Source organism: Lupinus angustifolius, chromosome LG03 (assembly GCF_001865875.1).
Source record: "Lupinus angustifolius cultivar Tanjil chromosome LG03, LupAngTanjil_v1.0, whole genome shotgun sequence".
NCBI classification, from domain to species: Eukaryota; Viridiplantae; Streptophyta; class Magnoliopsida; order Fabales; family Fabaceae; genus Lupinus; species Lupinus angustifolius.
The window spans coordinates 26,644,806-26,668,498 of record NC_032011.1 but is presented as its reverse complement, the minus strand read 5'-3'; the positions used below and the strand labels follow the sequence as shown (position 1 = coordinate 26,668,498).

Genomic DNA, 23,693 nt, shown 5'->3' with positions numbered 1-23,693 from the left:
GCACATGTTAACTATTTTCACTATTTAATTACAAGTGATATAATATATTTTTATTATATTTTGGTTGTCTGGATCTCATGCATATGTAAGACTATTAAGTAGGTAAGTAAAACTAGCATGTTCTTAGTTACCAAAATAGACTAGGACCACCAAGTTAGCATAACTATCTTCTTTTTGGTATGTTGAGTTTTGAAGAAAGTTTTTTGAATTATCTCACGAGTGTATTTTATAATTCTCAAACCAAGTGAAAATTTTCACAGTGCCACAAAGACATTTCATTAGTCCTTAAAAGATCAAGTGTTAGTCAAAATAGTCCTTGATGGGTATTAAAATGTTCCAAAATTAGTCCAAAAAAATATGTTAAAAATAATTAATATAACTAACATTTGATATCTTCCTAGATCATTTTAGATTTTCTAATTTTTCAGAAACCCTCAAGTAATAATTAAATTGAGAGCAAGAAAGAATCATTAATATGATATAAATGATATTCCTTCTTACACGAATCAAAGTTTGGAAGGAATCAGCAACAATTCAAAGTTGACTTTGGAACAGGTTGAGGAACTGAAGCTCATATGGGCAATGCCTTATACAAAACTCTTAACTAAACTTCTAAAAGAAATACATTCCTACATAGAAGTTCATCATTAAACACTGCAGAGTTCAGACTATAAGATTCAAATTTCTTAACGGTAGCTTCTGTAGCCTGGACTGTACATGCAACTTTCTGCATATTTGAGAAGATCCTTGGGTCTAGGTAGATGAGAAGCTAGACCTACAACCAAAATAATAAGATAAAGTTAAAGAAAAATATAAACATAGACCTGCATTGTATGAATTGAACACATTTTATGAAACTAACCAAGTTCATATGCCTTAGCTGCAACATTAGCAGCAATGCTAGCTGATATCTTTCTGATGTTTGTGAATGGAGGGTATATCAGCCCCTTATCATAGTTCTCCTCTGATACTTGTGCAGCCAAAGCTTCAGCTGTTGCAAAAAAAATGTAATGGTTATTAATACTCAATACATAGACTTAGCCTTCACATTCAAGTATTTATTTCAAGATATTGGCATGCAAGTTCTTTTATCAACTCAAGTCTCAAGATTTTTCTATGATATATTTTACATCAGTGAAGTATTCCGGAGTTTCAAGCACAATATCAGTTGCAGCAATTTTAGTTTGCATGTACTCACAGGCTGCTAAGAGCATCTCGTCCCGCACGCGGATTGCACCAGACATTATCAAACCCAAACCCAGACCAGGAAATATGTAAGCATTGTTTCCCTGAATAGCATCACAAGAAAAGCAAATAATTTGAAATCAGACAATAATTTTAGTAAGGTGTGTATGCTGAATAAAGAAATGCTATGCAAGTTTTAAATAGAACCTGTCCCGGAACAAAAACTTTTCCTTCATATTCAACAGGATCAAATGGGCTTCCACTAGCAAAGATCGCTCGTCCCTGATATCGAAGAGAAATAATATGGTCATTGATAAGAGTTGTTTGTTTATATTCTTTAACATTAACTCAGAAAATGTTGTTTCTCAGGCTAAGTAAAAAAAAAGTTTACCTTGCTCCATGTATAAGCTTCTTCAGCAGTGCACTCAGATTGTGAAGTTGGGTTGGAGAGAGCAAAAATAAGAGGTTTCTGCATGCCAAGGTATATTAGATATAAGACTCTTCTCATGAGGTAATAAAAATATTATTATTGAAAGTGAGATAGAACCTCATTGAAGGATGCCATGGCTTCAACCACGTCCTTGGTGAATGTCTTCCCCACTCCAGATGTTCCGATCAATACGGTCGGCTTGATTGCCTGATGGAGTGAATTGACAATTGTTAGATGATTGTGTAAAAGGATGAAGATTGACAAATAAAAATGGTGGCTCAGTGCACGAGGCTCCCATTTAGTGGGATATGAGGAAGGTAGATGTGACAGTCTTACCCCCGCAAGTGGAGAGACTTTCCAGGAAGGTTGGCAAATATTTTATGAAATTAAAGCAAATCTTGAACACTTTACTCACCTTGACTGCATCTACAAGCGTCTTTACAGGTTCATGCTCATGAGCCCAAGGCTTTTTGAAGTGCTGAAGTGATTCAAGACGAGAGCTAACGATAAGTCCCTGGAATGTAGCAGACTTGTTAGTTGTTATGAGAGTTTAGGACAAAAAATTTAGAAGCTGAAAAAGATCTCTGTTCCTAATTGTCAGGCACGCGGAACACCAGACATTTTACCTTCGAGTCCACGAGCCAAATCTTCTTGCGGGTCTCTTCCACCGGTGCTTTTGTCTGGCCAAGAAGAGAGTAATTAGAAACATTTCACAAAATGAATAAACACTAGATAAAAAGTGAACAAATATTAAGTCGTACCCGTTTAGAAATCTCAAGAGCTATCAACTCTGCTATACCAGTTCCAGCCTTCAACAACCAAATATAAAAGTGAGAAAGGAAGTTTCCAACAAAGAAAACACAAAATTTCATTTCATATTCATTCTCATAAGTTGTATATTGCTAAAGCGAAAATGAACAAAGGCTTGTAAAAGGAAATTGCTAAAGCATAATGAAGGTCAATGTTGAGAATAGAAAGCAGGAATTTGTTATGGTCAGGACTTCATAACGAATGCTAATAAATCCGGCTCAAACGCTAACCTCTCCGGCTCCCAAGAATAAGAAAGTGTGGTCAGCTAAAGTCCCACCAATTAATTTCAGGGAAGCAATCACTCCTGCTAATACCACAGATGCAGTACCCTGAATTAAACCAAGGAATAAACTAGTCAGTTACCCGAATTAGTATACCGAAAAAGTGAACATGGTCAAAATCTATCAAGCATGCTACCTGTATATCATCATTAAATACAAGATGAGATGAACTGTATTTTTCCAGCAGAGTGAATGCATTGTGATTTGCGAAATCTTCAAACTGAAAAGGAACCATGAAAATTAAGAAAACAATAAATTGAAGAAAAAAAACCAGAGGTTATCATGTTGAATCGGATATGTAACCTGTACAAGAACTTTCTCCCCATAGTTCTTCTTAACTGCACTCATAAACTCCTCTAGAAGCTCCTCATATTCCTATTCCGCAATACACAAATATCAGGTTAAAGGCATAGAAAGTAATTGTGCATCGCTTGCATGTCTGTAAATGGGATAGATGATCAGACCTTCCCCGTAGCCCGCTTTTGTTTGAGCCCAATGTAAAACTCGTCATTCAGCAACTTCTCATTGTTTGTGCCAACATCGATGGTGATAGGCAAGCACTGAAGTCATATATCCAGATTCGTCAATTGATCAAATATGACATAAAGGGGAAAAGGAAAAGGAGCATTTAGTAGTCCTTACCGATGAAGGACGAACACCTCCTAATGCAGTATAGAGAGAAAGTTTCCCAACAGGAATACCCATTCCCTAAGAGAAATTTTAAAAGAATTGTGTCAATAACTCAATATAACTGTCTTTGAGTGCAATGCGGATAAAGGAACCAATGCTATTGTTTACCTGGCAACCAAGATCTCCGAGTCCCAATATACGCTCACCATCAGTAACAACAATAACTTGAACGGTCTTCTCCGGCCAGTTTTTTAGCACTTCAAGGATCTTGCCCCTGAAGAACTCGAGCACTTAATATTTTCACAAATGCTAACATAAAAAAGAGTAGTTCATGATAAAAGCATACTTCTCCTTCAAACTGATGTAGAGACCCTGAGGGCGCTTATAAATGCTTCCATATTTCTGGCAGGCTTCTCCAACCGTTGGAGTGTAAACAACGGGAAGTAGTTCCTCAACATTATCGATCAACAGCTTGTAAAACAGCCTTTCATTTCTCTCCTGTAAATACGGAAATTCCGGAGTGAGAAATACCTTAATAGCCACCTATTTTTAACAAAGATTAGCACCAGAAAAGTACTATATGTATAAATAGTGGCCACATTTTCAATTTTCGGAAGAAAAAACTGCGCCTTACACGCCTCTTCGTGAGAAAGAGTGTTTGGAAGTAAGCAAGTACCTGAAGATCCATCAAGGCTGTGTACCTATGCAGAGGAACCTCATACTGGCGAAGATTGTGCATCACCCGCTTTTCCTGAACACCAAAATAACGAGAATAGCAATTAGCAGAAAGTCTAAGTTACCATTTGCGAAATTGAATGTGACACAATGGTATCCAAGTAACCTGAAGATCCTGATTGTAAACAGCTGGAGGCAAAAGTCCGCGCAAGTAATGAGCATCTCGTTCGATCTCTGTAAAGGCAAGCCCCTTGTTGTAGCGTGGATCTCTCAGCAAAGTGCTGCCACTGTAACACAAAATACTCGAATTAGCCCACAAATTCTATAAGAGAGCCTAAGAAGGTGCAATGTTGTAGAATTTCTTCAAGCTATTCACCAAAATGCTTTAGATTTTGGCTCAGACTTCAGGATCAGTTAACAAGACTATAGCCAAGATCAGAAGATCAATTAACATCATTTGGTTAATGAATCATTGCAGTTTATTAGATTGAAAATCAAGCAACACATTAAAATCTCTGGAAATGCTTCAAATGCACTCAATGTTTGTGTTCTAATTTCAAACAATTATGAAACTTTACTAATTTAGACTAACTAAAAAAACAACACAAAAAGTACTTGCTAAATTTCTTATGCAGATCACATCAAAACAAGTTAATATAATAGATTTGCTAGCTATTGCAGCATAAAGTAACTCTAATTTATATTGATCTACATAGATCATTGTTCCCAAAAAAAACAAATAAAATATAGTTGAATATATACATAGGAACACAAGACAACAAGACTAACCAAAAATTAAAAAAGGGTCACAAACAAAAGATCAAATAGACAGAGCAAAGATCCAAAATGCACAAAGATACTAAAAACTTCATAAACTATAAAAACTAACAGATACCCAGAAATAAAAAATGCACTAGAATCAAATTATCATATCAATGTTATCTAGTGATGAATGATAACCTGGCCACAGAAAAATGCCATGGAGTAATAAGCTGGTCCTCAGTGGCATTATCCTCACCATACAAATCCTTCACACCTCCATCATTCTCCTTCAATGTGCTAGTCATTACTTTCAACAATCACTTTTTTCTCACCCTTTGCTTTTCTGCAATAATCACTTCTAGTAAACACAGCTTGTACTTTCTGCAAATATAAGTAAATAACAACAACAAAATTGTAAGACAAAAACACTAGCACATAGATTTTGTGTAAAAAAACAAGCTCATAGTTTCACCTACTTTTAGTTTGAAACTATGCAGACACAGATAGAGATAAATGTTATGAGTTTGAGGTTGCTTCACATTGTATCTATATATAGAGCTTTTAATGCAAAGTTTATTTATTTATTTATTTATTTTTGGTTTGGTTTGGTTGCTGATAATTAACATGACAATAGAGATTAAGATTTGTTTATTGTTGATAATTAAGTTTTACAAGTTGGAGTTATATTTGAACGTGGACTAGCACGTGTAATAATAGTCAAATAAAAAAAAGTTCTTTACCTAAAATAGAAATTTTCTATGTGTCACTCCTTTTGCTATTATTACAAATTGAAAGCAACCACCTTTTCAAAATAATAAATTAACTCATTAAATATCAATGTTTTTAATGGATTGAAGTTTTTTTCATTAGTGGTAAATAAATTAATACAACCAACATTTGTTAAGAGCCAATGAATCGTCACATGTTGTGTCATTTCAAAGTTAAAAGTTTGATATTCGATAATAACACATATTAGTAGGTTATTAATAATATAGTTATGACTTATGAGGAATTAACAATTATTTTTTATTTATGGATGATAAATACATTTACTTGTACAAAAATGGATTAATACAAAATAATAAATACATTTTTTGTGTTCTTCTACTTAAGCCAGCACAGAAGGAATTTAATATGTTTTTTGTTTTTTTTATATTGTCAATATATCATACATTATTCATATCTTAATTATTATTAACTTTTAAATAAAAGTAATACAAATCAATATATAAAAAACTTTATATTAATAATAATGTACAAATATTAATAAATAAAAATATAAATGAGTTTTTTATGTGGTACCAAAATATTGTTTTGGTACGTCTGCCTAGCTAACCACAGCATCATAATGGTGGATGGTGGAGGACAAGGAACTGCTGTACCAAAGTATGTTCTAAACCATGTTCTAGATTAATCATTTTATGTCACGTCAGTTAAAAAAATTAAATATTTATAATTTTATCAATTTTTTTTATTGTGATTGGTTAGGGACAGAGTTGGAGATAGCAAATCTTCTTCCGATGGTGGATTAGATGATTCGCCGCGTTTTTAATACAGTGACAGTCAAATGTCAATTCATTCATTTCTGTCCCCACCCTCTGCACCATTCTTACTTTTCTAATATCTATATTTCGAATGTATCATTTATACTGATTAAAAATAAATTGTGTATGATATAATAATAATATAAAAAATTGTTAAATTATTAATGTATATATCTGTTTCTTCTTTTCTTTTATTGTTTTTTTAATCTTTATTATCTTTCATTTTTTTTTAAAATATTATCGATGCCGAATTTTATTTTATAATATATTTCTGTTTGACCGGACTAAAGTTCCTGAGAAAAACATGTAACAGGGAACTCATTCCCATAGACCATAGTCTTCATATACATTTAAATTCAGAAATAAAATCCAAAATTATGCTTAAATAATAAAGCTTTTTTCACAGGGCCATCATATTAAAGGATGTTTTGTTCCACAATATTATATTATGAAATATGATTAATCATAAAAATATTTAATAATTAAATTTTTATAAATATTTTTTTTAACAAATCATAATTCATAGCATTGAGACAAAATGTGAAACATAATATCTACTCATGTACTAAAGAAGGTGAATGTTTAAGACATGATCTAACAATTCACATGTTTCAATCTTTGTTAATCTAAACATCATGTTTTTTTAATTAGATATCTACATTTTTATGTTTTATTGTATTAATATATTTATTTTTATAAATTATATAGTAATTTTAGTATATTTTAGACTTTTATTTTAGTTTCATTTGATAAACATAGTAATATAGACAAGATAATAAAGACAATATAATTAAAATTTTAGTTAAGATTTACAATTTACAACTTCTTATTTTGTTTGAGCTTTTGCATTAGTCTCCAAAAACTTGCTTTTATATGGCTGAAATCCATAAAAAGGAGAGTTGTTTACTGTATACTTAAATATCGAGTGGAGATTTTATGTTCTAGATGTATAAAAGAAAATTTATAATGATTTACCGCACATGAAGAAAATCTTTGCTATATGTGAGTTAATATCATTATATCATGGAGGTTTTAGTATTCTTAAACCAAGACTTGCAAGTTTAGACAATGTTGAAAGCATGGCCTTATATATCTCGAGTGAGTAAAATGAAATCAAGACTACTTAGTTTTCTCTAAAGGGATAGAGTGAGAAAGCGTGAATATTTTAGCAATTGGAATGTTGTGTATCCACTAATATTTTTTAGTGTTTAAGTCTCTCCCTTAGTTGATAATTTTCCCCATATCTTTATGATATTTTGATAGGGTAGACCCTTAATTTGGGGCATATCTTCTTATAATGATATTCAAATTATAATTAATCTTGTACATTTGATGTCATAATGATTTGTTACTTTGGCTTGGTCTAGTTCAAAACATATTTCTCATTCATAGTAAACCTAGCTAACTAAAGTAAGATTGTCTCTTGGATGTGGATGCATGTGGTTTACACAAATGAAAAATGTAAGAGTAGGTTTTATTACAATGTTATGATATATAAGTCGGACATCATACCGGAAGAGGTCATGTATAAATTCTAATTAATTAAATTGTTTAATCGGATCGGACGATATTACATAATAAAAAATATATATGGATTCCAAATGAGTGGTATATAAGGGTTGAGAGGAGGTAGGGTTTCATAGTTGATTTTAATTTATTTGTCATTTCTTATGTCTTTTTTTTTTTAATTTAAGCAAAACGACAGGTCCAACCATCTTATTTAAAGTGGTTCGACCAAGTTTTTGACATTTTAAAATAAGCTGACTAACTGAACAGTTTTATTGCCTGTATGTAGTTGTTCCCTATTCTAGTCTACAATTGGACTGATTCGACTGTTCGATCCAGTCCAAATAACACTTATTCATTATGTTCCATAACTTAAACAACTCAAAAAGAGCTTCATCTATGTTCTATTCATCAAAACTAGTTGAAAAAGGTGTGAAGATAGCTCAATATTTTGAGTTTGTAACAAAATTAATAGTTGTGACTAGGTGAAAACTAGTGTTGTACAAATAGTTGATTTTTTTAAATGATAAAGACATATGATATTGCATTGGAAAGAGATGGATGGTCATTTGTGAAAAGATAAAGACTAGACAATGAAAATAATTACCGCCAGCTCTCAACCCTAGATATTTAACTTTTGAAGAAATGGTGGTTGAATTTATTATCATATAAAAAAATAATATTAAATTTCAACTCTTAATTTTATTTATGTCCTGTCAAAATCTGAATTCAATACTGGATAATACAATATTAGAGAAGTCCAAAAAGCTATTAAAACTAATTTATTGGCTAAGGGCACCAAAAACTTGCATTCGAAAAATTAAAATCCATTTTTTTCAAAAGTTGTGAATACTCCTCTACTTTTCAAGAAATAATTCGATAAGATTTTCCAATGAGTCAATAACTCATAATCTATATATATTTGAAGATTTTTTCGTCATTGACCAATATATTTCTACTTTCCAAAACCACTGTTGTTTAATAAATTCAAGGCTTTCTCATATTCTTTTTTCTTTAACTTTATCTTCATACAATATTATATGGTTAATTAATTCAAATCTCAATCTAATTCTATCACCACTTATGATTTATTTTGTAAGTAATGGTTATACATCAATTAACAAAGAAAGAAAGTCAAAATAAAATAAAAATCAAATATGGATGTTGTAATGTAAAATTTAAATGAGTTAATAATTTTGGAATCCGAGTTAGCACAATCTGCCCCAAAACATTGAGTACATAATTCATTGGGCAGTCTCGGCTGAATATTAATAACAAATATCTTGAAACTTGTTAAGGCGAAGACTAAGGAAGGTATGAACTTGAAAATTGTTATGGCTACCACTAAGGAAGGTATTAACCAATATGCATCAGATGAAAGTCTATTATTATGTGGTACTAGAGAAGTGATCTTATACATATACAAACCCGTATTATTCAATTAACTAAATGTATGAGGAGAGATCTTTTACAGCCAAATTAAGTTACACTAGTTATATTTAATATTAACCATTCATTTTCATAAATTTATCAGACTAAATGGTGAAACTTAAAATTATTTAAAATTTCTCTTTTTCTCTCTCGTTACTTATTTCATTCATGGTATGTTGGATGTAAGAATATGAATGATTGAAATTGAATATAACTTATGTAACTTAAGTTGGATGTAAACATATCTCTCATATATATATATATATAAATATAAATGTAATATTTATACAATGTAAAAATTTATACACAGTTAATACATCATCTATAATTCATTTGTATTTTTAAAAGTCAATAATAATTATACATAAATAATTGATGAAATAGAGACATACTATATTTCTCTCTCTATATATAAGTGTATCACGAGTCAAAAGGTTTAGATGCATCTAAAATATTGATTCCAGACTATCTATACTATTAATAAAGGGAAAATACAAAATAACTATCCATCATGGTGTAATTTGTGTTTTCCTATTTTGCCCTCAATATCTTTTTATTTCTACCAAAAGATCATATAATATTATTTTCTTATTTTATCCTTATTATTTTCTTATTTTAAAAGTGTATTAAAAAATTGAATATTAGACCAATTGAACAAATTCAACCGTAAATTTAGCGCAAAAAATTATATTTGAATTTATAAAATACAAACTATACATTACAAACGATAGGAAAGCGGGTTGACAAACACGACAGTGCATGTCAACACGCTAGTATTTATAAATATCATAGTGTTGTAAGCACCATAATTATTGTATGTTAATTATTCCAAATATATAACTAAATTAGTTAAAATTGGTCAAAATGTATTATATTGGTTAAGATGGTTGTACTAATAAAAGAATTTATATTTTCAAAATGGCATATTAAAGATTCAAATACTGAACTTATAATATGACGACTCATTTTTTCATAATTGAATTATAAATTAATAGTAATATTTATCATATTTATTATAATATCAATATTTTAATTGGTATATGATTTAATTTGTGAAAGATGGAAGGGATCCATTGTAAAATTTAGAGACCAGAAAATAAATTCTGAGACGCATAATGAGATGGGCCACCGACAAAGTTGTCATTAACGACTCTGCCATAAAGGGTATTTCCTATTTTGACCCCTTCACTTTGAAAGATAGTTTGAAAACTTTGATTAATAATAAGAAAGAAAAAGTAGAAATACGGCATTCAAATAATTAAAAAGAAACCTAGGAAAAATGGAAGCTTCCAAATTAAATGACACTTTTTTCTTTAACGTTAGTTACAAAAGATTGAATTTAATGAATTCGTAAAAGTCGGTTTTAAAAATTATAAAGTAGTTTTTTTTAAGTTAACTTTTTAACTATAAACTTTTTTTTGAAAGGTACAAGTTTTCTTTAGAAAAGCCGAACAATTCTAATAACTTATTTACTAAGTTAAAAATTACAAACTATCACACACTTGTTAGTAATTGCTTGGAATCCTTCCTCCCAAAAAATATTTTTAGAAATATAAAAAATTAAATTTAAAAAACAAGTGGTACAATAATCTCAATAAAGTCAATATTAGCAATAATTACATAATTGTAAATGTTGAAGTGAGTGTAAATATTAGTATATAGTGTATCGTAGGAGTTGTTTTGAGCACATCATTTTTTCAATTATTTTTTCTTCTTCTTAAGATTGTGCCAAAACAACTCCTACGATATTTAATTTCTATAGTATATTTTCTCTTTTTAATATTTGTTTTTATTTCCTCCATTTAATTTGCAACTTCTCCTTCCACCCCTTCTCGTGGTTCATTTTATTAGGTGAGATTACATTATCGTGATTCAAAATAGTCTGATTAAAAAGTGTTTGGAGTGGTTCCATTCATTTGGTTTTTTAATGAGATAAATATGTATATAATAATAGTATAAGATATTTTTAACTTTCACTCTATTATGTATTATTCATATTTTATTATTATTAACTTTGTAATAAAAGTAATATGAACAAGTGGTAGATGATATATTGATTTTATATAAATATTTTTACTATCATCAATCGATAAATATTACATTTGTTTGTTTATTATTTTATTTACTATTTAAAGCAATTCAAACATGTTTTGTCAAACATGACATAACAAAATGTTTGTACACGTCTTGAATAACATACACCCAATTTTTCTATCATAAAAGCATTAGTCTATTGGTGTAAGGTCTCAGTAAATCCTCAAAGTTAAAGGTTTGATTCGTGGGAGCAATACTTGTTGGAAAGGACAGCCAAAAACCTCGAAAGTTTTTTTCCCAGAAAGTTGAGAAAATACCTTCGATCATACAAAAAAAGATACCCCCGATTTTTCTGGATTTGATTCCAAACAAAGCATTATGGGACCAATTACATGGCATGTCTAATAAGTCATGAGCATAAGTAGCCCCACATGTGCTTAATACTAAATATCACCACCATGATGATTCACGTAGAATTTAGTTGGATATATGATAGCATGAAAAATCTACTAACTAAAAATCTTCTCTAGTGAAAGTATAATAGTCACATTAGACTTCGTTATATTGAATACACTGGTGATTGATTATAGTATAAGTAAGATTATTGGTAGATTGTGTAAGTTTTATCATGGAAGTCATGTGTAGATGGATCTTAAGAATTCATAACGTTCACGTAATAAGAATGATTATAGATTACTAACATTTACTCATGGTGATATGATCCTCCATTTAGTTAATGTATGGTATTTTTGGTTTATAAAGAAACTCTTCTATCTCCTTCCCGTTCTTACTATGTTCTTGCTTAAGTGATGACCGATAGAACAATCTTGATAGGTAGAGATATAGATAATGTTCCTAATCCTTTTTCTTGTTAGTATAGTGCTTCCATCAAGCATTGTATATAGGCTCTTTCCCAAGAATCTTAACATTTCATTGATAACTCTTCATTCAAAAGTTATGTCATTCAAACAATGAAATAATATATTCTAGATCAGATATCCTCTTCTTTATCACTTATATGTTATATCATATTCTCTGGGTTTTTGTTGATCAAAAACCATATAAGAACTTTTTATATTTATGTTAATTAACTAATTAAATAATTAAGCTAAAGTACGTCTTTAGGATGGTTACTTTACTTCCATATCTATATGATAAGATATCAAGTTAAATGATTTGATACTAAAATCCTATTGGATAATATATGAACATGGACAACAATAATACATCAAAACTAGAAAGTAAGAGACTAATGATAATATTTCATTGCTCATGGATTTTAATATAAAGTTTATAATAGATATACATTAGACTAATAGATATACATCATCCACCATTAATTTGTATTACTACTTTTGTTTGTTTGAAAGTCAACAATGGTTAATAAATTAATGGTGGATGATTGACGGACAGTGTAAAAACCATTTACGCTGCCAGTGTATATTTATTAAATCCTTATTTTAATAAATATAAAGTACAATCAATAAATAGTTGAGTATAATCTATCATGATAATAATAATAGTTAATATCTATAATTCTATATATTACGATGCAAAGATTTATATATTTACTATACTATCTACTACTCAATTGAATTAGAGTATTTAATAATTAAATATAAATAATAAATAATACAGTAAAAATATATAGAACTCATATACTATTAGTTCATTCATTTTTATCTTATAATAATAATAAAATAATATAAGACTAATGATAGAATAAATCATTTTTTTAATAATAAAATTCTGCTTATGTAAAATGCGGGCTTTCTCTTCCCTAGTTTTAAAAAAATAAAAAATTAGTTGTTAGGGTTTTACGCATTTTGGAGGAGAAATTGAATTCGTAGGAATTAGGTTTTTGACCGAAAGGGACAAACTGTGTTAATAATGGATCGCTTGCGTCCTCGTAACAGACCCCAATTTTCTGGATTTACAAATGCTGAGGTAGGTTTTTGTTTTTGATCATTCAATTGTTCGTTTCTCGTTCTCTAAGATCATTTTTATAACTTTATAGGCAAAACAAAATGTGGGTATTGGAAAGGAAGAACAAGTGTTATGTGTAATTGGAATTGCTATCATTTGTTTTTAGATTCATTTGTGTTTGGAGTTAGTTAGTTAGTTGTAATTATAAGTTCAATAATGTTATTTGCACACCAAGGGTTGACACCCAAGGGTGACAACCGCAACTTACAACTTCCTTTATGGGAAAAGAAAGAAGGGTTCAGCGAAGAAAGGCGGGACCTTTCTTTCTTTTCCGGAAAGGAAGTTGACACCTTTGGTAGTACAAATAACATTATTGTTATAGGATATAATGGGTGTGTTTAACCATGTCATGTTCTCTATTTGTAATGATTTGAACCTTGTATTCCCTGGCAAGCAGATTGAGAAAATGGAGAAACTGCTAATGGAATCAAGAGAACGGTCACTGGACCGAGAATTTTGCCAAAACCTTGCTTCAAGGTTCAAGTAAGTTTCATTCTCAACTATATGGGGTTCAATTTTCAATGATTGTCGGTCTCCTTTCTAGTAATAGTAAAAATGTTTGTGTTGTCATTGATTTGTTTTTGGAATGTTATGTTTCTACAGCCGCTCCTCTGGTCGTGCTGGCAAACCTCTCGTAAAAGGGACTGAGGTTAATGCATTTTTTGACTTGTGTGTCTTATTTACTTAAACTATGAACACTAGTTCCTTCAGATATCCTTACTCTTTTCTGATATCAAAGATGTGATTTGTTTGTGATTTTTAGTTGTGTATTCATTCTTCTATTGTTTTAATAATCATTCGCTTACTTGGGGAAAATTTTCAGATACAAAGTTGGTTTCAGACTAGGCTCCAAGACTTACCAGAAGTCCCTAATAATGAGTCGATGTCCCCAAAAGACGTTGAGTGTAAGGAAGGTGGGGCTTCTTGCATGCCTTAAGATTCTTAGAGTTGCTTCCACTTATGCTTTCTTGAATAGTAAAATGCCCAACTTGAGATTATTTTATTATAGTCGTAGTGTACCATTTCTATGGGGTTGATGGTACAAATATTTTGTTATATATAAATTATAATTGCTTTAAAATGTTACATTTGAAATGTGATAATATGACTTTCATGCTAAGCTGCTTTATGGTATTAGGAGCATGTTCGGTAGAAGAAGATAATGACAATGAAGGTGAGGAATTGACTTGACAACAATGAAGGATATGAAAAATGACATAGAGCTCCTTGTGTTCTTTCTCACTTTCTATTTTCCTTTTTTTATTGTTTAGTTAACTTCTGCCTATACTTGAGTTTATAGATATCTTGAGCGAACTAGTAATCAACAGTATCAAATGAGCTCATGTTGCATGGCTGTGCCTGAAATGATTGCTTTGCAGGAGCAATGATACGAGACCCATCAGAGTTGGAATTTGAAGCAAGGTCATCAAAAGACGGTGCATGGTGAGTACACAATGTGTGTTTCGGTGACCTTAAATTGTTTAATTGATTGATAAGTGCTGGAAGCTGGTATTGAAGCACTTAAATTTTAATTTTGCTCTAAGGTTTTGATAAATATACCTTTCTGTAGCGTTAAAGAAAAGTATTCTCTTGTACCCTTTCCCAATATTATAAAGTCACAAACATAGAGTAACCCAAATTAGTTTTTTAGTCCTTAATGCCATGTTTACATTGGAGGTCCCTAAATTGTCATTAGCTTCAACATAGATCATAGTATCTCCTTGGCATTGATAGAAAGGTTTCTTGAAGCTTTCAATTATAGCTTAGACCTAAGGCTTTTGCTCATGTAAGTCATAGACTCACACCCCATTGAGTAATGGATGAAGAAAGTAAGTTAAACATGGGTGCATCAATCTCACACCTAGTTGAAATGTTTACGGCTTTCATTTATCCTGACTCTACTATTTACGCAGGTATGATGTTGAAATGTTTTTAGCTCACAGATATCTTAGCACAGGGGAAGCTGTAAGTTTTAATTATCATCATGATGGCCATAGCTTTGTGCTGAAAGACTTGATATTATTTGCCCCGAAAAATGGGGGGGAAATGTTTTTCCAGCTGATATAGATTTGCTTTTTGTTAAAGGAAGTCCGTGTCAGATTTGTTGGATTTGGAGCTGAGGAAGATGAGTGGGTCAATATAAAAAAATCAGTCCGAGAACGCTCTATTCCGTTTGAAAATTCAGAGTGTTCTACTTTGAAAGTTGGAGATCATGTCTTGTGCTTTCAGGTGATTCATATACTAAAGTTCACCATCGAATCGTTGTTACCTAACATTACGGTATTTAGCTTGACAGTTTGAATTGGATTTTAGGAGAGGAGAGACCAGTCAATTTACTATGATGCTCACATTGTAGAGATCCAAAGGAGAATACATGATATCAGAGGATGCAGGTGTCTCATCTTGATTCGGTATGCTCATGACAATACCGAGGTGTGTATTCTTACTGCATTTTGTTTTGTTACCCATTTCATGTATGAACTCAGTTTTCATTTTCAATGGTATATGTTCCATATCCAGGAAAGTGTTCGATTGAGGAGACTTTGCCACAGGCCGAGGCCAATATCTTAAGTGTATATGTTTGGTGTGAAGATCATTGAGATTCCAGTTGGACAAGTTACCTATCAAGTTTGCAACTACTGTTTGACATTTTGATAGCTGGTACTTCTATTTTGAGATTTTGACCTTCAATCTTTGATTGGAGTGAAGGAGGTGTAGAAGTTGAAAGGTCAAACGGTTGTTAAGTTATTTTTGTATTTGTAACTTGTAATCATGTTTTATATTCTATTATTGATAATGTTTAGTACTCCACAAAAAGCAGCCAGATGCTGAGTCCATATACCTCACCTTATTAACTGTGGCTGTATAATGCTTTCAAAACCAGATTGGTCTTTGGAGGATTGGATTTAAGTGTTTAATCAAAGGTTGAATCTGAGTATCATAATTATAATACATAAAAATGAAACATAGTCCATGTTATTTACCAACTTTAATTATAATAGCCTGTTAGATATAATTTAGCTCATGTGTTACCAGAACGTAGGTTTAAATCTTGTCAAAGAGACGACTCTGTTGGACATTTGTGTTGGGATAAATTAGTCCCTCTGTTAAAGGAAACATTACTAGCTACTTTTTAATCCATTTATTAAAGTAAGAGTGTTAATTACTATCATAGTGCTGGGTTAAAAATCAGTATAAGTGATTTTTTATTGAGAAATGATGCATTTAATATTTTAAGTAGTATTGTTTTTCATTGCAAAACTGTTTTTATTGGATTTCTTAACTAGGTAACTTTCACATCCCAACTACAGTCAAGATTGCATCTATATTGATAAATTCTGGCAATGTAAAAAAGCAACATCAAATCACAAAATTCAGTAAAGAAAAGAAGCTTGCTCGGTTGAGAACATTGATATGATGGTAGCATCCCATGTCTTCAGTTATAAACTATATCTGTCAATAACTTTTCTCAAATCAAGGATCCATCTTATATATCTTCTTTCATGTTCCTTTGTGGCAGAATGCTGAATTTAAAGCACCTTAATAAACAGAGGACCAGTGACGCCTTGCAACAGGTGAACAATACAAAATCAACCTCACAAAATAGAAGAAATCTTGGAATGCAAGCTGTTCTTTTCTGAGAAGGGATTTTCCATGTTTAATAATCATAGCACAGTTACTTTATGTATTATTAAAATTTTAAACGAAAGGAAAAATCTGTTTTATTTCATCCATGTTAACAAAAGTGCAACCATTAAACACAAACCAAGTAAAGAACATTGGTCATGTGTTCAAATCAATGGTAAACCAAATAAAGAACCTTAACCTTTATATTGCTGTTTAATTTATCCATGGTAAAGTTATTTGTCTTCTGACCTACAGGTCACATGTTCAAATCCCTAAAAGAACTTCATTTGTAAGGGTAAGACCGAGTATATCTATCCTTCAATGCAACATAAGCTAGTTATTCTATGTCACAAACAACATAATAAATTTCAGCTATTCTTCAGATTCAATAACAATCCCTAGCGCCAGATTCAACAATAAAAACCAAGAAAAGTTGAGAGAATCACATACGGTTAATAGTATAAAAAATTCCTTCCTTCAACAGCATCAGACTTACTAGCATCATAACTATGGTCTGGACCAATCAGTACAAATCTGCAAGCTCTACCAATGCCACAGAAGTTCAATGAAGCATCCAATCAACCTGAATTTCTATTGAGGAAGAGAAATGCACATCATCATAGTCAGCAAAACATACAAGCAAAGAAAAACAAAAACAAAAATACCACCAAACATATGGACCAGAACCTTGGTGCGACCAGGCCAAATAAACATCAAATGTTTCCACCCATATAGTGTTTTACTAGATAAAAGTATGTGCATGTCTCAACTGCACAATATAAGTTGAATAATAATAGCTGTAGAATCAAATATCTGCTTTGTATGTCCCAAGTAAACTCAGGTAATATCCATATAATATTCACATAAAAGACAACAGCAATATATTGTGATTACAATGACAACCAATGACAAGTTGCTGCCACAGTATAAAACTTTCCTGTCTTTGTCAAGTTTAAACAACCAGGAGCCCATAAATAGCTTTAAATAAAAAGAGGAAGGGATAGAAAGGGCTAAGTACAAGGCTCCACTTACAATGTCCAGTTCCCACCAGAAATCATAGTCTCATATTTGCCAAATACTACCAATAACTAAAATCTAGCCTGTGCACATGCCTTCATAGTTATTGCTGTTCAGGCCCTACAGAAACTTTATAGCAAAAGAGTTGTCCTAATAGACATGAAAGATCTAATTTTGCCCATAACATTTTTTTGACACAGTTGAAATCCAGTGCACAGGTTTGTATCATAAGATATGATATGACGACCATAGAGATAGGCTTATAGCGTACATCAATGCTGAACTACATTGTGCAGAAAATGTCAGATGATCTTCAGTTCTCAACCAGCAGATGACAGTGTAAGGGGAGGCATGATCATGCAAGATGTCAAAATGTCCGCTGGAATCTCAAACATCAGCAGTTCATGACACTGTTCTCCCGTAACAAATAGATGCAATATAGAGGTTCTTTGCCCATTTTTCCTGCATAAACAAAATTTCAAATATAAGCACGTATGACCATAGAATGACAATAATACAGAAAGATCAGGTGCACTATTTGCCTTGACATGAGTACTAGGAAAAGCAGATGTGCGAAGTGTCTCTTGGGTTTCATCTGCTGGTTTTCTTCTTGGGATACTGAGAACAAGAGCAGCTTGGTCCCATGTTGCAGCAGTTGAGGTGATTCGGTAACCATTATCCCACCTCCGATGAATACCTTCACTGGGATAAAGGAAATCAAGTTCCACAACCTGGCATTAAGTTAAAGAAAGAAAAGTGTATAAACATCAGATAGGATTCTTCAAGTGACGCGAGGATTTTCAACTTAAAAATAAAAAATAGTAAGACCTGGTCTGAGAATCCAGCTCCACGGGACATAACAATTGCCCATCTATTTCCAGCAGTGGCCATAGCAGTGACATAAAATCCTTCTCTCCACTTTTTGTTAATCCACTTGAATGGAAATGAATCACTGACTTTATAGGATTGCTGTAAGTACTGGGTCCCTGTAGAAGGAACAAGAAGTAAGCAAACAATTTAATCACAACACAACTAGCCAAATTATTCAAAAACAGGACATCATCAAAAGTCTAACCAACCATTCCAAATATGAGCCCAGAGAATAGCTGTTTCAAGGACATTAACGATATTTACCTTTAGACATTACGACCAATGAGCTCCCATTATTAGCTCCAGCTAAGGCACTAATGTAATAATTCTTCTCCCACTGTTCCATAATCCATTCCTATAACAGATTTATGGCTTTTTAGCTTGCATTAAGTTTAAAATTCAAATACAGTACATTTTGACCATACTAAAAAAATCATGACATTAACATCAGACACATAATGCTATAACTGAAACATAAGTTAATCAACCTTGTGAAGAAAGTGGGGTGAGAGTTCATAAACTTGTGAAGTGAATCCAGTGCCAGCATCCATAATTAGTGCCCAAAGATTAGTACAAGAAGCCACACTGCTGATAAATAATCCATCCTCATTTCCCTTGTCAATGTGTTGGGAGAGTCTCACATCAGCAACATTGTAGTGATACCTACACCAAAAAATAACAACTTAACACTCTTAAATTTTGAAATCAATTGCAAAACATTATTTCAGTCAGAAGAAAACCTTTGCTTCATTGGTCGGCGAGCATTGTAAATACTAATCCACTGCGTTGCTGGCATTCCCATTCTGACCTTCTTCTTTGGTTGTTCATCATCATCCTCTTCCATAGTCAATCGCCCTCTCTTCTGTCCAACTTGACATATAAGCTTCACAAAACAAACCCAAGGAAAAGCAACAAGAGTCAGGCACTGAATCTGTAAACATGTGAAATTCTAAAGTAACAATAGCATTAAGTACCTTCTGAGCACCCTCAGTGTTTATAGGTCTGATGTCAGGATTTGGACCAACAATTCCATCAAAAAGCGATATGTACTTTGCATAATTTGGCTCTTCATCAAACTTCAAATTCACCACATACTCGAGAAACTGCCGGAAAGGTTGAGGGCAAAGACAGCACAAAGTTTCGGGAGAAGTGGCCATCTTCTTCTTGCAAACAAGAAATCCTTTATTTTCCCCCTGCAACAATTATTTTATATTAAAATCACACATCTTCACTTATTAGTCACATTGAAGTTAATAGCAGCACTAGAATGACTATATTTGAAACAATGGTAACCTGATATCCTTGCCAAGGTAGCCGACCACGAAGAAGGAAGACAAGTGTGTAAGCAAGAGATTCCAAGTCATCTCTCCTGCTACCTGTTCTACCAAGATGAGCATGCACGCTAGCATAACGAACTGTACCCCTGTGGCAAGAATTTAATATGCAACACCATTCAGAAGCCACACATTCATTAAGGTTTATAGTAAATCAAACTAAATATATACTTTACCTAAATACATCTGGACGTTGATCATAATCAACATGAAGGCCACTTGAACTATCACGCCACCGAGTTGCTGTGTGAAATGGAAGTGAGGTGAGAAGTCCAGCCATGAGAAATCACACGTATCTTCACTGACAATGGAAGTATCAAAGCTTCAAGGGCAACGTGGTATATTTACCTAATCCAAGATCAACCAAAAATAACTTCTTTTCATCAGGAGTTCCTGGGGTGCCAAGCAAAAAGTTCTCAGGTTTTACATCACCATGCACATATCTGCAATAATGGCAGCAGCATGACAAAACATTATTTGCAACATATAAGATCAACAACTAGTGGTGATATTATTTTGGCTTACAGTAATCCCCTATCTAACATTGCTTTTAATTATAACAGGCAATGGTAGAAGCTTCAGAACATGGAAAATTCTTTTGGTGGTGCAGATTATACATTATATAGTATACTTAACTTTCTTATGGCTAGATACATGACGTACTAATAGCAACCAGAAAAGCAATACACTAATTTACTAAAGAGATTTAACAGTTCCCAAATTCAATTTATGTAAATGTTGGTTAACCAGAGGTATGAAATACATTGACAGTTCTTCTGTGACATGCTAGAGAAATAACACCAAAATGATAACATAAAGTGAGTCAGTTAGGAAGCATTTTGGAATATATCCAAAATGTTCAAGAACAGAAAACCAAGGTACAAATCATAAACAGAATCAAGAAAATGAGTGTCACCCTCTAGAATGCATCTTCTCTAATATGGAGATAGCTTCAATTGCAATACATGCCACCATTTCAGTAGACATCCTAAATCCAAAAGAAGAGAAAGCAACGGTAAGCTATACAATATTCACCAAAGCATTAAAAAAAATAAGATGCATTAGCATTTCAGAGATATATTTACATGTGTGAGTTATTATTCCAAACATCCCATAGACTAGGGCCAAGCATATCCATGACCTGTATGCAACATCGTGTTAGAAACAAATCTAGAGAGAACCACGAGCTGCCATTCCTCCATCAAAATGTTTATGAGCACATACCATAATATAGTAGTCCGCTTGCCTTCCCTTGTAATGAACTCGAGGAACACCATGACTACCTCCTAATGCACTATAACATATAACATTGGAAAAGTTAGCACTTATATCATTAAATAAGCAAGACCTCGGCAGAGACCAGAGAGACTCCGACTCATGGATAGAAAGGAAAGTCAACTCACTTGTAAACCTGCCACTCATAAGGAGGTCCATAATTGCATCCTTTGCTGCTTTTATGCTCAAATTTTAAAGCTACCTGAAGTTTTTGGACCAATATGCGCACAAATAAGAAATCAATAATGTGCAAGTGAAAGATGCTCTTAAATCACAGAAACACACTAATAGAAAACCTCAATAGCTCCGGCACCAGCTCCCATTCGGCGACCAACATAGACTTGTCCAAATCCTCCCTTTCCAAGCCTCCTGTCAACTCGGTATAACGGAGAACCGCCAACCTGGACCTGATATGAAGAAAGTACAAAACACACTACATGAATTTTCCAAAAAATGACAAATTATTTACATCAGGACACTTGGTACATAATCATCTATAGTTGAAAACAAAATATTTCTTCACTGAACTAAAATAAAAAAAATTAAAACTGAACCAGCAAAGTGTAACTGCTGTTCATGCCAGTTGCTTAGTGTTCACTAAAGCCACTCTCTCATATTTCTTTCAACACAACACAATTGAATCAAATATAGAAAGAAAAGAAAATCATTAACCAAACTTATAGCTTATAATTTTCGCTTTGTGCATATTTTCTGAGCTGAAACAAATGCAACAAACAAAAATCAGTGAAATGAAAAATCAAAACCACCTTCTCCGGAAGTGGAGCAGTACTGCCCTCATCTTCAGCTCCGGGAGCCTTATCGGCGCTCCGGCCACCACTATCGAACTCATCCATCACTTCTTCGACTCCCAAAACCCTAATCACCTTCGATTCCCGCTTCTTATTTTTCTTCCCTCGCTTCTCTCAGACGCAGTTGTTACTGTTGTTCAGAACATCAATATTAACTATTTCATCACCAGATACCGTTCTATTCCGCCTTCAATTTTTGCGGTGTGATCTGCGGCGGCGGTTATTTTTCTCCGGCAACTTAACGCCGATGAGTCGGGTTAACGAATCGGTTTCGGGTACATAGATCAAGCATCGTAATGGTGAGAGTGTGGGCCCATGAAAAGGATGGGAATGCATGAAGAAGAAGGTTCCAGAACCATAAGATATTATTATTATTGTTATGAAGTGTATGATATAAGATTAGGGGAAATTGATAGTTGATAGTGAGATTAAGAGGAAAATTTGAAGGGTTGGGTGAGAGGAAATAGTAGCGATCTGTGTAGGGTACCCCAAAAAGAAAGGGTTTATCTAGATTCTTCCTAGTACATAAGATAGAGAAAGATAGATAGATAGATAGATACATAGGGAGATTGCAGAAGTAGCTTTCACTTTGTTTTTATTGTGTTTAAATAAACATTTTATACTAGTTAAGGGTTTATATATATATTCAATATGTTATGCATTGTTCAATCACATATCCATAAGACACGGAGTGACACAAAGTGTGAGACAACATATGTGCACTCATTCATTTACATTGTGTTTGGTTTAGACAAGAAAAGTTAAGGAAATAAAATATGATGATCTTTTAGTTGTTTGTTATGATAGAAAATGAAAAGAAAGTGAGAAGAAAATAATATAATTATTATTAATAATGATATTTTCTTTGTATTATTAAAAAGATGATATCTCAAAGTATGTCCCAAATCATATCTTAAACCAATGAAAACATATAATGTGAATTAAAAAATTAAATGTTTCTTATTTTTTTCTGTTTTTATTTCATCGTCATTGGTTTGGAACATGATTTAAGACATATTTCTACATATTTTCCTCACATAATACATGGGCCCACCAATTTTTTTTTCCTTCATTCTTTTCAATGCAACCAAACAATGGAAAAAACTATTTTCCTTTCTCTTTTATTCCCGTAACTTTCTTTCGTCCCCTTTTCACCCCATTTTTTATAAAATGGTATGGTAATGATATATCAAATTCTTATACAGTTACTGCATTTTTTTCTTCTCTTTCTTTCATTTCTAAAATGTTGCTCATAAGTTATAATAGATTTATAAAATTGTATTTTATAAAAAAGGTTGTTAATGGGATAAGTAGAAAACTAGAGAATTATAGATTTAGCTAATGCAATTAATTCTGAACTCAAATTTGTCTGAATATGAATTGGTTAAGTTTGAAACTAGCTATTTTTTTTACTAGAATTTGAGTTCACAAATTGTTTGTTTCAACTTGTAACTCGAATTGGTTTAGTTCATTAAAAGTTGTTCAAA

General features: G+C 32.3%; 3 protein-coding genes across 4 annotated transcripts; 1 reads left to right on the top strand and 2 right to left on the bottom strand.

Annotated features, from left to right (window-relative positions):
- On the bottom strand, positions 517 to 5,154 carry LOC109344226 (NADP-dependent malic enzyme). Its single transcript, XM_019582888.1, has 19 exons — positions 4,972 to 5,154; positions 4,178 to 4,298; positions 4,013 to 4,087; positions 3,683 to 3,834; positions 3,505 to 3,610; positions 3,349 to 3,414; positions 3,171 to 3,266; positions 3,010 to 3,081; positions 2,843 to 2,926; positions 2,656 to 2,754; positions 2,377 to 2,424; positions 2,242 to 2,295; positions 2,031 to 2,129; positions 1,733 to 1,822; positions 1,577 to 1,654; positions 1,393 to 1,467; positions 1,199 to 1,289; positions 863 to 991; positions 517 to 775 (listed from the first exon to the last, which is right to left on the bottom strand). Exons 1-19 carry the CDS (start codon positions 5,076 to 5,078, stop codon positions 687 to 689), a joined length of 1,731 nt encoding a protein of 576 aa, XP_019438433.1. The 5' UTR covers positions 5,079 to 5,154; the 3' UTR covers positions 517 to 686.
- Positions 13,101 to 16,054, top strand: LOC109344225 (protein SAWADEE HOMEODOMAIN HOMOLOG 1-like). 2 transcript variants are annotated; one of them, XM_019582886.1, is made up of 10 exons: positions 13,101 to 13,235; positions 13,672 to 13,757; positions 13,878 to 13,923; positions 14,098 to 14,188; positions 14,413 to 14,448; positions 14,654 to 14,717; positions 15,188 to 15,239; positions 15,360 to 15,503; positions 15,588 to 15,707; positions 15,795 to 16,054. In XM_019582886.1, the coding sequence occupies exons 1-10, from the start codon at positions 13,179 to 13,181 to the stop codon at positions 15,843 to 15,845; spliced, it is 747 nt and encodes a 248-aa protein (XP_019438431.1). In that variant the 5' UTR covers positions 13,101 to 13,178; the 3' UTR covers positions 15,846 to 16,054. The 2 variants fall into 2 exon arrangements, with proteins under 2 accessions (XP_019438431.1, XP_019438432.1); XM_019582887.1 differs by lacking the exon at positions 14,413 to 14,448.
- Positions 17,766 to 22,521, bottom strand: LOC109344224 (casein kinase 1-like protein HD16). Its single transcript, XM_019582885.1, has 16 exons — positions 22,165 to 22,521; positions 21,694 to 21,804; positions 21,526 to 21,599; positions 21,347 to 21,416; positions 21,208 to 21,263; positions 21,039 to 21,110; positions 20,471 to 20,565; positions 20,299 to 20,365; positions 20,082 to 20,211; positions 19,763 to 19,981; positions 19,529 to 19,671; positions 19,277 to 19,451; positions 19,053 to 19,143; positions 18,747 to 18,904; positions 18,461 to 18,649; positions 17,766 to 18,380 (listed from the first exon to the last, which is right to left on the bottom strand). The coding sequence occupies exons 1-16, from the start codon at positions 22,249 to 22,251 to the stop codon at positions 18,321 to 18,323; spliced, it is 1,797 nt and encodes a 598-aa protein (XP_019438430.1). The 5' UTR covers positions 22,252 to 22,521; the 3' UTR covers positions 17,766 to 18,320.